At 37.8% G+C, this 15,189-nt stretch overlaps 1 protein-coding gene across 1 annotated transcript in view; it reads right to left on the bottom strand.

The window, feature by feature from the left end:
- Positions 1-350: 350 nt before the first annotated feature.
- abca7 (ATP-binding cassette, sub-family A (ABC1), member 7) overlaps positions 351-15,189 on the bottom strand; it is a 34,807-nt gene continuing 19,968 nt past the window's right edge. The window contains 24 exon segments of the mRNA XM_051912023.1: positions 351-1,486; positions 2,845-3,088; positions 3,765-3,857; positions 4,446-4,549; positions 4,625-4,759; positions 6,284-6,425; positions 6,554-6,660; positions 6,771-6,833; positions 6,927-7,050; positions 7,135-7,264; positions 7,367-7,490; positions 8,696-8,840; positions 9,078-9,193; positions 9,282-9,459; positions 9,806-9,975; positions 10,048-10,122; positions 11,388-11,493; positions 11,583-11,615; positions 11,714-11,808; positions 12,415-12,607; positions 12,698-12,790; positions 12,874-12,998; positions 14,159-14,307; positions 14,416-14,439. Coding sequence (XP_051767983.1) covers positions 1,094-1,486; positions 2,845-3,088; positions 3,765-3,857; positions 4,446-4,549; positions 4,625-4,759; positions 6,284-6,425; positions 6,554-6,660; positions 6,771-6,833; positions 6,927-7,050; positions 7,135-7,264; positions 7,367-7,490; positions 8,696-8,840; positions 9,078-9,193; positions 9,282-9,459; positions 9,806-9,975; positions 10,048-10,122; positions 11,388-11,493; positions 11,583-11,615; positions 11,714-11,808; positions 12,415-12,607; positions 12,698-12,790; positions 12,874-12,998; positions 14,159-14,307; positions 14,416-14,439 — 3,161 coding nt within the window. The 3' untranslated portion in view covers positions 351-1,093.

Here is a 15,189-nt window from a genome sequence, read left to right as displayed (position 1 = left end):
GAGATATGGTCAAAGAGACCATGATGACGGTGGAGGAAAGTGACTGCAGTTAAAGACAGCTGCATTACCAGAGCTACTTTCATCCCCATTTCCGGTGCCAGACAGTAATCATCCATAAAGTCAAGCCTAAAAATACCCTTCACAAACATAATTTCCCCTGATTCCCTGTAGCTTTTAAGAAACAAGACAAGTTCACTCAGTGTCACAGAGAAAGCATTCTTCAATGTTCTACTGATTTGTTTATGACAAGATACACTATATGCAACCTTGAAAATAGTTACTGTGTTAATCGAATATAAAAAGGACACCAATCCATTTTTTTAATAAATCAATGTGCGCACACACCAAACTTCAGTACCCAGATTTATATATTTGCATATAAATATCGCAGCATTTTAACTTTTTAGAATTTTATCCAGCATCATACACATAAGGAATCTTGCAAACATAATTTCATACATAATATCTCTGGTATGTACATACAATAAATACTACATAAAAAAGCTACATGTCAAGCATTGTGACAGTCTTTGCAGTGAAGAGATACAGTGATAATCCAGACTACGATATTAGAATCGTTTTAAGCTAAAGTGCATCACATAAAAAATAGAAATAAATCTAAAACAGTACAAAAAATCAGGAAATACAAATGTTGAGCAAATGAAGGCAGTTTTTCAGTTTGATACCATCTCTACACTGCGCATTTGACCTTTACATACATGTAGAAAACAGAGGTCTGTTATAATGTAACATATTCAGCAAAAATCATATCCAAATTGGGTTGCACAAAGCAAATCCTATACGGAGGTGCAACTCACATCATAACAATAATATGCAAAATTTATGCGTTAAAGAGGGCTGGGAAAGAATTCCTGCCAATGATGCCATGCGTCATTTTCAAGTTTCAGAATAAAAACTTGACATACAATCAATGAGGAATTGCAGAGTTATCAGGGCAGCCAAATAGATTTAATAACTGATTGGTTTTAAAGTAACTATATAAAAATTTTGGAAAATTATATGTGAAGAAGGCACCAAAGACCACCAGAGATCCACATCATGACTGTTTGGTTCTGAATATCTTTGTTTTTTTTCACACTTTGCTTTCCTGTGTTTTGGTACTGACAATAAATAACATGGATGGATCTTTTCTCCCAAGAGTCTGGTCTTCAGGAGGGTGTGATCCGTTAGCTGCCTCGCCAACAGGTTCCATCCGGATCTGCTGTTGCTGTCTTGAGACTGACGGACTGTTCGATTTACTCTTTTTGGTCTTTAAACTAGTAGATGAAGGCTCAGGGGTTTGTTCTGAGCGAGCAGCTTGATCTGTAGAGGGTGTTGAAAGAGAGTGTGGTGTGGAAGACCTGCTGAATTTCTCGAGTTTGAGGTCCGTGGGCCGCTGAAGTCTGTTGGCCACGGATCCACCGTTTACTGTGACTTCCCTGAGCTGATCATCATCTGACTGCTCCTTTGCGAAGTTAACAAACACCTGCAGGAGGAAAACACTCTTAGTTGTGAGTAACAATCCCTGTTCTAAAACCTAGAGAGATGCCTTCTGACACAAGGCTGTATCTAAAATATCTTCTACAGGCCAGATTCTATAAGTGTGGTCACATTAGCAAAATTTCACAGGCAAACAGGGTCCGCTGTCAATAGTATAACGATGTACGAAGCACAGCTCACACACAGAAGTCACTTTCAAACCAAGCAGCTGTCTTTTGGTCAATGCAGCATATCTATGTGACCAACTTGAAAAAAAGTGTGTGATAATCATTCATCCTCAGGCAAGTAGATAAACAACAGTAAACCAAATAACAGTAAATGTGTGTTTGTGGAGAGGGCAATCCCTTAAAATTCACTGCAACAAGCTCAGTGAAAAATGTTAAATTATTATAAATATTAATATTTCATCTAATACTGAAAAGAATCAATAAAAAGTAGTTCTGATTAATTTAAAATGGACTATTTTACATGTGCTATTAAGGCTGCATGATTAATTTTTTATTTTAATGATCATTTCTGCTTCTCTCAATTAAATAAATATAATTGTCGTTATATTCGCCCCACTGATTATATGTCCCGAAAATGTTTTTTTTTTTTTTTTTTTTTATTTAGACACTTCTGTTATCTTGCATTGATAACAAGCCTCCACTATCTTTCCTGCTTGAAGTTGTCATGAGAATAAATCTTATCCGCCAAACTGAGCTTTTCTTTTAAAAGGATTCATTTTCCGCCCAGTGTTTTACTTAATCTTTTCAATTTGGCAACCACACGCACACGCTCTCTCTTGCGCTGCAAAAAAGCGCTGATGATCTGACAACACTGACAAAGTTTAGCGATGTTTATTGTGAAATTCTGCTTGAATGAAAGTGTCATACAGCCAGTCTGTGTTTCTTCATGAGGCAGCATGTGCGATTTGCTGCTACAAAATCTGCGAGTGAAACATCTCTGTGACAAACTGTAAGAAATCCAAACATGATTCTTGACCATATTGTTTGTGATCAATCTCTGTGCTACAATACAAAGTGAAAATGTAACATAATTTGGAATTATTGGGACTAATATTAAAGTGCCCCTATTATGGATTTTTGAAAATGACCTTTCATGTAGTGTGTAACATAGCTCTAAGTGAATGAAAACATCTGCAAAGTTTTAAATCTGCAAGTGCACCGTATATAAAGTTATAATCGCTCAAATGTAAGAGTCGACTCTGAGTCAATTAAACGAGTCATTTGTAAAACGAATCCCAAGCCATTTCGTTATGACGTCAAAATGAAACATTAGCATATTGCCCGCCCACTTATTGCATGCGCAGACACCAGCAGAGTCTCAGCACTGTACTCTTACCTGATCCAGTGTAGTCTGTGACACTGAGTAGTCAGCTATCCCCAGCTCCTTATAATTATTTGACAGAACCTCAAAGACACGAGCGAGCGAACAGGTTTGTGATGGCAGCTGGTAATGGAGAACATTCTGATGTCTCTCCTTCAGCTGGATCCCAGGGAAGGAGTTCTGGATGTAGGTTTCCACCGGGCATGGTTCTGTAGACGGGGTGGACAAACGAAGGATTATTGTGTAACCGTCTCCAAACCTAGTAGGAAAGACAAAGAGGGCAGAAATAAAAATTGTTAGAAGACACTATTTAGTAATATTATTGATTTGACTGCACTTACACTGCACTGACACTATTGAACTGAATTGAGCTGACTGATGACACTGTTATCTCCTGTAGAGCTGCATTTTTGCAACACAGACACTGTTATTGAACTTCACTGACTCACTGAACTGACTCATTCATAACTAATATTAACTTTCCAGTTATTGAACTGAACAAAACATATTCTGATTCTGTTATTTCCCTGTTTATTACTGTATTGTAACAATCTGTATTGTATATAAATAAAGGTGACTTGATGTGCGGAAATTGCATACTACTCATATTAGTTTTGCAGTATTTTCTTGACCTCTCTTTTCCATTAAGACGAAATGAACTGAAAGTGACATCAGCCACAAAACTGTTTTCTTTTTAACATTACTTATATCATCCACAATCTCTTGAATCACTATTTAATCTCTCTACAAATAACGGTTTGATTCTGACATGATGCCACTGAATTGAACGTGCAATATATGGAGGTCGTATGACAAAATGAGGCATACTACTATATGCATAATACTGCATACTGTTTCGCATCCTATTTTTGAAACTGCATGCAGTACATACTAAGCTGTTCATATTAACCTAATGTTTAATTCGGAACTGTTACCTGTTCTTCAGGTGCTGGACTGAGCCCAGACACTGGAACCTGCCGTTCACCATGATGGCCATTCGGGTGCATAGAGCCTCACACTCTTCCATGCTGCAAAGACAGCAGAACCATCAGTTAATCTGAAGTCAGAATATCTTTCAAAGAGTTGATTTCTCTAAGATGGTAAACTGAAAGTCCAAATATAAAGTATAAAGATGCCTCTGCGCATGAATCACTCTCAGGAATCATGTATAGAGGAATCTTTATACTTTATATTTGGATTTGAAGTTTCACGTAAAAACAAAACGAACTGTGGTCGGATGTTTTACATGTCAATCAGATGATCTCTTCTGGTCTAAGTGGGCAGTTCTTCATTTTTGTACATGAACGTTTCAATGTTCTTTACAGATTCTCACGGCTCGGTTTTGTTCATAGGTTCTTGACTGGATTTTGAGATGTGGGCATTGCGCTCAAAAACAGAGGCAGGTGAACGTGAGCTTGCAGGGGTGGAGTTTAAGTGGACTAAATGATTGAAAAATTTCTGCATACAACACCAGAGAGAACTTTAGTTTCACCGGATTCACTTAATTAAATGTATACATGGATGAATCATTTCACAATAATTTAGAAAACAGAATGTGATTTTTTTATTTCCATCCATTGAGGCTACCTATATGAAACTGTAATAGTGTCCTCTACCTGTGAGAGGTGAGAACAACAGATCGTCCCTGTTTGATTACGCTGAGAATGCAGTTCCAGAGGAAGCGCTTGGCCTTTGGGTCCATCCCAGTCGTAGGCTCATCCTGAAAATCACAGACGAGGTTGTAAAATGCCATTTACAGCTACATCATACAACAGTGTGATGGTAGCAAACATACCAAGAATATGACAGGTGCAGCTCCAATAAGGGAAATGGCGGTGGAGAGTTTGCGCTTATTTCCTCCACTGTATCCCCCAGCCTCTCGCTCAGCATACTGACTCAGACCAAGCTTTTGAACTCCCCACTGCGCCACCTACAGGACAGGTATGAAAAAGGACTGTAAGCGATCTACAGTGCTTATTGACTAATCACCTCAAACCAGCATCAAAGAACTAGAGGAGACAAAGGTCGACTGTGGTGTCGCCTCACGTCACCAAAAAGTTGCGCTTAAACACACCGCAAAGTTTACGGCCAAATAGCTTGTAAGTTCTGCATCTACCTGTCAGCAGGTGTCACACCACAGAAAACTATCAGCTTGGTGTGTCACAGTTTTTAAAACAGGGGTCTCAAACACCTGCGTGTAGGGGTGGGAATCTTTAGGCACCTCACGATCCAATTCCAATTCTGGGAGTCACGATCCAATTTCAAAACGATTCTTGATCTGCTTTTTTTCCTATTAATTAATTAGTTTACCAACTTTAAATAATAAAAAAAGTCATGTGGCACCTTTCCCGATCCCGTCCCCCTCTCTCTCCCCCACTTCGTTTCCTCTCTGCTTACTGTCCTATCATAATAAAGGCAAAAATGCCAAAAATAAATCTTAAAAAAAAAAAAAAAAAAGATTAAGATTTTCATTACATATGCAATTATAAGTACTTTTTAAAATAATTACAACATTAAAAAAATAAAACAATTGTGTTAGGAATTTTAAATATATAAAGTAATACAGCTTCAAAACATAAAAGCAAGTAGTAAATAATAAAAAAAAAAAAATTACAAGCAATAAACAAAGAGTGCTTTCAGTATTCAAGAGTATCTGAACGTTTCCCATTCAAGAGCTGTGAGTTTTTCTCTTTCTCTTTTGAAATATAAGTCGTGGTTTGTCCTGTGTTTAATGCCTTAAGACATAACTGACTGTTTACATTAATTTCGTGTCATAAAACCATTTTGAGATGCAAGTACATTTAACCACTTACACAGAGTTGCACACAGCCACATGCACGAGCGCTCTTCACAAAGCGCATGTGAGCATTTGAAATTGAAAACAGCCTTCTGTCAGTGAGTTTCATATTTTTGATATATAAGCCCACTGCATTTCATAAATGATGCCTTCTTAGAGCATCTGTAAGGAAAATACCGGTGTAACATCAAGCAAAACGCACATTTCTCTTCGCACAATTCGCTTCAACTTTTCCAAACTTTAACAAAGATTATTTTATGGAGTGTGTGTGAGGAATTGGAATTTTATGGAAGTTTCAAGTGGTGTGTGTGAGGAATTGGAAGCAAGCAGAATATGGGTGTTTCTAAAATACGCAGCGTCATCATTGCGCATGAAAATCAGAAATCAGAATCCATTCTGAAATTGATCCAGAATCATTAGAGAATCGCAATGCATTGATTTTTTTCTCCCACCCCTACCTACTTGCCAGAAGATGTGAAGCCAACCAACCATGGATTTTAATACAAAAATATATTATGACTAGAGGGTCCATTTGAAACAAGCTCAGAATCACTAGTTTTCTGAGACCCCCTGACCTATAATTAACACTTATATCTAGTATTATGTGCTCAGACTGCACTTTTGTAATAATAATAATATTTTTGGAGCATCCTGTACCTTTGCAACATGAGCTTCTGGAACTCCTCTGAGGCGAGCGTAGAACTCCAGGTGCTCACGTCCTGTCAGCAGGTCACTGATGGCATCAAACTGAGGACAGTAGCCCATCAGCTGATGAACTTTCTCCATTTCTGTAAGAACACTAAATAAAAAAAAATGCATGTATGTTAGGGGGTTGTGGGTAGTTGCCAGGGTAAAATAATACTAAGTGAAAGTAGGAAGTAGGAAGTAGGAATATTGCTAATGTTCATCACATGTCAAAGGTCTAACCTGTGGTTGCTAAGAAATGCTTCCCCATAAGTAATATGGGTGTCTCCTGTTAGCATGCGGAAGGTTGAGGTTTTCCCAGCGCCGTTAACACCAAGAAGTCCAAAACACTGCCATGGGAAAAGAAGACACTTGCAGCAGTTTAAACTATCACAACGGAAAAACAAGGAGCTAGTATAAATGTTTCCAGGAGAGTTCTGGGATATGGCACTCTGCTTACCTCTCCCCGTGGAATGCCCAAGCAAAGTCGATTCACCGCTGGCTTCCTGCCTGCCTTGTATACCTGCAGAGACACAATGAGTCCGTATTTTACTATTGAATAGGTTAAACAACATTTTATACAGCTTCTTGTGTAGTATTCGGTGCGGTTCTGTACCTTACTGAGGTCTGTAAGGACGAGAATATCTCCCACAGTTCTACCGTTCTTCACACGGTCTCTCTCTCTTGCCACATCCTCATCCTCCGTGCCCAGCGGGGGCAGCACAAAGCCCGACCATCGACTGAAGGGAAAATATTTATTTATTTATTACTGCATGTATGTGTTGATTTATTCAATATCATGATATTTAAACATACAAATGTACCTAAAATTAATAAAGAATTTATACTGCAGGAGAACAGTGAAGATGAAGAACACAATTCCTTCCATCGCCATGGCAAACAGGTTTTTCCCGACAAAATCCCAGGATAAAGGCTCCAGATTCTGTTTGGTTCCTGTTGACATCAACAAAATTAATACATATGCGAAACTTACAGATGTTCATGCCTATTGCAGAAATATTTGTTTATCACTGAAAGAGGTCTTTGTAAAAATACCCAGCCGCTGAAATGCGTCTGCCATGGCCTGGTTCTTGGCCATGTCAATGAGACCTCGACCCAGACAGAAGTGAGGGAAGATCAGAAAGACCTTCTTCAAGATCCTGTTGACCTCATTCAAATGCTGAGTACAACATGAAAATAAAATAAAGAAGAGATGAAATTTGTAATTTTTGCTTCCATTTTATTATTATTAGTTATTTATTCATGATTTTTAATGAATGTTGGTTTTGAATTAAAATTTTATATTATATATTTTTATTATTATTATTACTATATTAATAAAAATAAGAAATAAATAACAAGTAGCATTAGTAGTAGTATACACATTACTTTTTTTCAGCAAGGATGAAGTCATTAAATCATTAAATTGATCAAAAGTGACTTTTATAATGTTAAAAAAGATTTCGATTTAAAATAAATGCTGTTCTTTTGAACACTTAATATTCAACTATATTATTGATTTGACTGCACTGACACTATTGGATGAGATCTGAACTAAGCTGGATGATGTAATGAACTAATTTAATAATTGATTATCTTTACAATGGAACTGAATCAACACTGAACTGACTTCAGCTGAACAATGGCACTGTTTAGAAAACTTCTTTCAAAAACATAAAATCCCAAATTTCTGAACAGTAGTGTATTTAAGCAAAGAATTGTTGATAGGAATGTTTTTCCAAAACTAAGGATGCTGACCCAGAAACATGTACAGTACATGGGTTAATCATAGGGTGACCAGACGTCCCGTTTTCTCTGGGACAGTCATGTATTCAGCTCTATTTTTAGTGTCCTGACTTAATATAAAAAATCATGTTTGCTTCTTTCCTAAATTTTCTTTGCTATGTGATCATAAAAGCGAGTAGTGGTCCTCTGTCATGCGAGAATAGCCTAATCAAAGGTAGCCAATCTTGTCATAGTATATTTTGGAGAGCAAAATTACCATCCAATCACAATTCGTTATCAGCAGTTAGTGAAGGCGGGATATTAGAGAGAGCAGACGAGATCAAATCAGACGTGAAGATGTCAAAGAAGCGTGTGTGTACATTTAACGAGGATCTTCAAAAAGAGTTTATTCGAGTTATTATGCGCAGTAAAAAAACTCAATGCGGTATCGCACTGAATGACACATACCAGAAGCGATCTCTCAGACAGTGCGCGATCTCAAATTCACCTCTCTTTGCGCTTGAATGGTCAAATACACAGTTGTCAAAATGCCCATCATGTGGAGTTTCTCCATCCTGTCCCATATTCCACCATGAGAAATCTGGTCACCCTAGTGAATCAGGCTAACCAGTCAGTATCTGTGTGGTCTATGTACCTCACCTCATCGACAAATAGCTCCAGGACGAAGGTGGCGACACTGCCATTGATGCCAATGAAGAGGTTGATGGAGGTAAGGACCACATAGGCAGTGCTGGGGACTGAGAAGATGAAGGAGGCTGGGTACATGAGTGGAGTGATAGACCAACTGCAGCAGAAACAAACAAACAGCGCATTACTGATTTATGCTGGTTAGAGCTGGTCAAGGTGGTGGAAACTGCAAGGAAGTTTAGCTGATTAAGCTGCTAAAACAGGCTGTGGGGACACCAGCACTCCCATGCTGGGGACCACCAAAACAAAACATGTGATATTTCTGTACGCAGTGTTAGTAAATGTACTAATGTGCTGAAGAGTTATTAATTGAACCAGTAAATGTCTTTCTCACCCATACAGCAACAGTAGGAGCACCAGTGCAGGTAGATTCTTCTCAGACACATATGATTCCTGCTGGAAGCTGATGAAGATGAAGACCACCATAGTGGCTGGTACTGTATAGTTCAACTGAAACACAAGAACACCACAAATATGAAATCAATTAGGATAACCATTTAAAGACGTTTCACAGTCACATCAAACCCACAGCACTCACCATGTCCCATAAGTAATTGGTAGTCCAGTACAGGATGGGTTTCACTCCACTGACAAACTGCAGATGTTTTGATTTACTGACCCGTTCCTCAATAAGGAAGAGCACAAAACTGGCAGGAACAAATGACATGGCGAAAATAACACATATGGACACCAGAACGTCCACTGAAGTGGTCATCCTGCAGAGACCAGAAAGAAAAAAGCATTGACAATTTTTAGCTTTACTAGAGTTGCACCTTTTCCCATGACAGAGTGTCATGAAAAACTTTTCGCGAGGCAATAATTTGTAAGCCGAATTATAATTCGGAATAATTTGTCGCATTTCATCCCCTAGTGGCAGTAAATAAAAAGTGTTTAAAGTATAATGTTTTAGTGGGAAAATATTATATAGTTTTTAGTAGATTACATCACATCCGGTTGCATACGGTCTAGCCACAAAAGTTCAAATATTGAATGACTTCCGGTCTGTCATTTGAGATAGTGAAAAGTCCCCATCAGACCTCTCAGCAAACAGATATTACATACAGGGCCATCTCCGTCAGCTGCTCCTTCGTGAGGTTGAGCGGGTGATTGTAGGCTGTTATTCCATATCTGCGTCTTTCCACGTCAGGCGGCAAGTTGGCACGAAGGAGACCATTGTTCATAATATTCACAAATGATGCCATGGCATGCCATCCTTTATTATTAAACCAGACCTGAGAGAGAACACATCACAGCTGAATGAAGAGATCAGGAGAAGTTTGAGCTCTCACAGGTGTCTTACTCACCTTCACGTTGTTTTGGCTGGTGAGTCCTGTAAGGACATCTGGTAGTCTATGAAGGAGCTGATCTAAAGAGCCATTCTGCAAAAGAACAAAAGTGCAAAACTGACCGTAATAATGCTAGGGTGCTTTGGGTGTGCCAAAAATACTCTTTGCCATTTCTGTGCCAAAAATACTCAAATCCTCATAAACTTCGCAATCTTTTTTTCGAGTATGGGCCTTTGTAACGTCATAAAGGTCGGAATTCCTTGTACGGGCACTTCTCCCGGAAGAGCGCGCGCGCACACGTCGACCAGAGCGAGAGAGCAAGAGCACGCCCATCAACGCGCGTTCGGCTTTACGGAAGTCGTCGGCAGCGCTGCACAGGTCACAGGACTTCACGAAATCAACAATGTCACCAAAGAAGTGTGTTTTTGGTTGTGAGGGAAAGATAACCTTGCTTCCCAAAGAACCCAGCGTTAAGAGGAGCTGAGAGTTTTGTGCTCACGCATTACATTGATGCGCTCTCGACATTTATTATTAAAATAACCATAGAAACTGATAGTTGCAATCACTTTTTTATTGGTTAAAATGAATGGAGCATATCTCGTGTTTTTCCGAGCCCTCAGGATCGGCGCTCATGGTTTCATAAACAAGGCCCAGTTCTACGCTGGATTTACAGATCGTTTGAAACTGAAAGATGGAGCGGTCACAGCGGTAATGATCCCGGTCATGAGTCGGAACCGCAGGTGGTGAGTAAAACTGCTTCAAATGTTTGTTTGGTTGGCAATAGGTGCATATAATGTAAACAACAAGAACGTAGTGAATTTATAAATTTATTATTCATCATTCACTATACGCTATATTCATTATAGGGATAATGCAACGGTGTATTGCGTGTGTTTAAATACATTCGTTTAGCTGACCATTGATAGCTTGCAGATGATCGCTACGCAAAAGCTGTGCGTGCTCGTCACTCTTTAGCTCCGCTCACACGGCACGCCTTCATGAGTTCGGCTGTTTTCAGAAAAACTCGGTACAGCGTATGTATCTTTTATAAATATGATAAAACTAAAGACTTTTCGGAGATATGATGGATGTACTACTACTCTATTGCTACTCAAGATTAACATGAGATTGGCAGAAACTGTGTGTGATACCCCCTCTTTAAAAGTAAAAATTGGGCAAGAATTGCCCTTATAAAGGTAAAAATTTAAATATAGAAAAGTTCATTTCTGTCACTGCCGTGAACTAATCGCTGCACAGAAAATCTTTAGGAGTCCATGATAGGTTTAAACCAGCCAAGGTACCAGCACAAAAACACACTCAACAAAATATTGTTTCACCCAAAAACTTAGATGTCACACCTCTGCAACGTTGTAGCGTCTTCTAATAGCCAAAACAGACTCCTCCAGGTGATGTGGTTCATCCTCAGCTTGAGAGCTTTTAGCCCCCAGAGAGAAACCTCCATATCTGCAACGGGTGAGCAGAGAGTAAACCAACATCAAATCAAACTGAAATTAAATGGTGATTGTTTGGATCTCTGACGGTAATTAACTTACCTAAATTCATTTACCCATTTTTTCGTCTTCAAACTGTATGTGAGAGACAAAAATTACACATATGTGCTGTCAAAACAGCTCATTTTTGTTTATTATAGAGTATTTAAAGAAAAAATGATTGAAAATCAAACCTTTTCTTCAGAATTTGGGGATATGTTTTGATGAGGTAGTCAGAAATGTTGTGACCTGTCAAATTTTGCAGGATATCACCTGTCATTTGTTTTATCTACATGGGGAAATGGTGGAGGTGTTAGTACAAAACTGAAAACACTAAATAAAGTAAAATAATGAAAAAACCTTGTCTATTCCATTTAGATCTGTGTTTTTGACTGCTAACAAGTGTTCTGCTAACATGTTTTTTCCCTTAAGGAATGGGTCAATAATTGTAAACACCTATATTAACAATGTTATTTCTGGGAAAATGCTAACTGTTCACAATGTACGGTAAATGCTAACATACATATTTTACATAAAACATACTATACATGAAGTTACATTACCATTTCTATTTCAAATAAATGCTGTTCTTTTGAACTTTCTATTCATCAAAGAATCCTTAAAAATGTTTCACGGTTTCCACAAAAATATTAAGCAGCACAACACTGATAATAATAAATATGGTGTCTTGAGCACCAATCAGCGTTTTAGAATGATTTCTGAAGGATCATGTGACACTGGTGAGATGTGCCATCACAGGAAATATTTCATAATATTACTGTTTCACTGTATTGTTCATCAAAAAATGCAGCGTTGGTGAGCATAAGAGACTTTCAAAAACATTACAAAAATCTTACCGACCCCAAACTTTTGAACAGTAGTGTATATTACTGACCTGAGGAGGGGGGATTCCTCCTGCTCCCTCTGGGCAGTCCGGCAGCATTCTGCGGATATTTTCAGTACTGCATTCACAATCAGGAGATGGCTTTTCCACAGTCCAGTTGCCTTTATGAAAGAGCTGCCACATGCTGTAAGGAATCTGGGGCCGAACAAACTTTGTTTCAGCTTCCTCTAAACACTCCAGGTCACTGAGAGAGCACACAATAAGCATCACGTTAAATTAATTAAACAGTATAGACTATTTTATGTTCTTGTATTCCTAACATCAGGGGTCGTACCTGCTCGGCTCCATACATTTAGTACCAAACCCGGGTGGATCTAGCAGGGCATCCAGGAGGTTCTGTGTGGCTGGGTCCTGTGGGGCATCATTGCTTTATGGAAAAGAGACAAGAGGTAAGAGATCTGCAGGTGACAGCAGGCTTTTCCTTAAAACTCTCCATCTCTGAATGCATACCTGAAGAAGGTGAACTGTTCCCCGTACATCCACGGCTGGAGCTCCAGGGATGGATATTTCCCAAAGGGTGGGACAATGAGACTGAAGAGTAGAGCGATAAGGACAAAAACTGCAGGAAGAACAATCTGCAAAACATGATGGATCATAAATCAACGTTGTTATACAAAATGCACCATACTGAAACAAAGAGGTCTTATATAACTACTATACACTATAGTGAGTTTAGGATTGTGATGATTTTTTTAATGTTTTTGAAAGAAAATACAAAAAGTAACAACAGTAATATTGTGAAATATTACAATTTGAAAAAATTTTTTCTATTTTAATATATATTAAAATGTAATTTATTCATGTGATGGAAAAGCTGAATTTTCAGCATCATTACTCCAGTCTTTAGTGTCACATGATACTTCAGAAATCAATCTGATATGATGATTTGGTGCTCAAGAAACATTTCTTCTTATTATCAATGTTGAAAACAGCTGCTGAATAATTTTGTGGAAACTTTAATACATATTTTTTCAGTATTATTTGATGAAAAGAAAAAAAAAACAGATTAAAAATAACAGCAAATTATAAAATATAAAGATCAGATTTATTTTTTATACTAGAATGTATAAATCTTTTTTAATATTTTGTCATTACTGTCACTTTTGATCAATTTACTGCATCCTTGTTAAAATGAAAGTATTCATTTCTTAAAAAAAAAAAAAAAAAAAATCTTACAAACCACAAAAATTTGAGTGCCATAAAAAAATTTAGGTATCACATTTGCTAAAGATTACATTTAACAATTTTATTAAATTATTTATGTTTTTGCAGATAAACTTTAATTGAGAAATTGGATGTCAGTAAAGGTAATTGAATATGCAACATCAGTCTGATTTGATCTGAAACTGATATGATACTTATATCCCTACAAGATACCTTAAAAACCCTCAGTGGAAGTACAACATGTACTATGAATTACTAAGTGCACTATCTGCACCTGCATAATTACCTCTAAATTATTTAGAAATCACTGCTGCCAAAGCAGACTGATTTTCTTTCCATTTGGAATAACCTGTACTGATGCATTATAACACCAAGAACAGGTATTAAAAAAAGGAAATAAGTTGACTTAAATAATGCAGTAAGACAGAATTAATTCAACATTAATTTGAAAAAAAAAAATCCTTAACATCTGTTGGTAGACTTTGGAACTGACATAATCACTCAAACATGCACAAATATTAGTTGATCATTTCAAAATCATTGTATTGACAGGTCTATCACTACTGTGTACCTGTGCAAAAATGCCTCTGCGACTGCGAAGAGTGTACTTCAGTCTTTTGGTGAAAAGCGCTCGAAGCTGCTGACATGTATGGAAGCAGCCTATGAGAGGGGCACCGCCACCCTGACCATCCCCACTCAACGGTTCTGTCTCCTGGGCCTCTGTGTGCCAGAGAAAGACCTTCTGGTTAATGACGTCTCATTACAGCTGTTCTGACCTGCGCTACTGCTGTCAACACTAATTACAGCCTGCTTTGTTTTATTTTGTACCTTTCCTGATTGGCTGTTTCCGTACTGCCAGCGAAGCAGAGAGAAGAGCAAAACAAAACATCTTTAAAATACATGACACAACCAAACCTAACCTCACATTCATACTTATATGCTTATAGTATGCCCAATTAGATGCATACTATCATCTATCTCTCTATCTATCAACACCATAAGCTATCACCGCAGAATATAGCATCAAAGACTTGCAAAATTGTCGTTTTTCAGCTAGATAACTTTACTTTGATGACATATTTAAGTCAGTAAAATTTGCAAAAATGTTCATTAACGAAAAAAAAAGTATATGTTTGCAAGACATAAAATACATGTACATGAATTATGGAAAAAAAAGTCCTGCCTGTTAATTCTCAGGTTAGCAAATATTTACAGAAAATAGATATGTAACAAAAAACAATTTAAATTATCTTTTTTTAATTAACTTATACCTGCACAACAAATGCTAGCATTGCACAGCATCGTCTTATGTATGCAAATTATGCAACAAAACACCTGCAAAGCTGTTGGTTGCGATTTTTTTCTTTTTACGTCAACCCACATTCGACAATCCAACCGTCTCCATTGACTTTGTATTGCGTGAAGCTGCCACCTTGTCATTTCTGACTTATAACAAAAGAAAGAACAATGTCTAAAAGCTGCTATGTGACAAGGTGTACAGAAAACAAGCTAAAAAAACCCCAGAAGTTTTTATAAGCTGTCGACCCAAAAAACGAGCGTTTAAGGACTAAAAAGTGGATACAGGCGATTGAGACAGAGCGC

This window comes from Ctenopharyngodon idella, chromosome 11 (assembly GCF_019924925.1).
Source record: "Ctenopharyngodon idella isolate HZGC_01 chromosome 11, HZGC01, whole genome shotgun sequence".
Lineage (NCBI taxonomy): Eukaryota > Metazoa > Chordata > Actinopteri > Cypriniformes > Xenocyprididae > Ctenopharyngodon > Ctenopharyngodon idella.
This window is presented reverse-complemented; position numbering and strand designations above follow the sequence as displayed.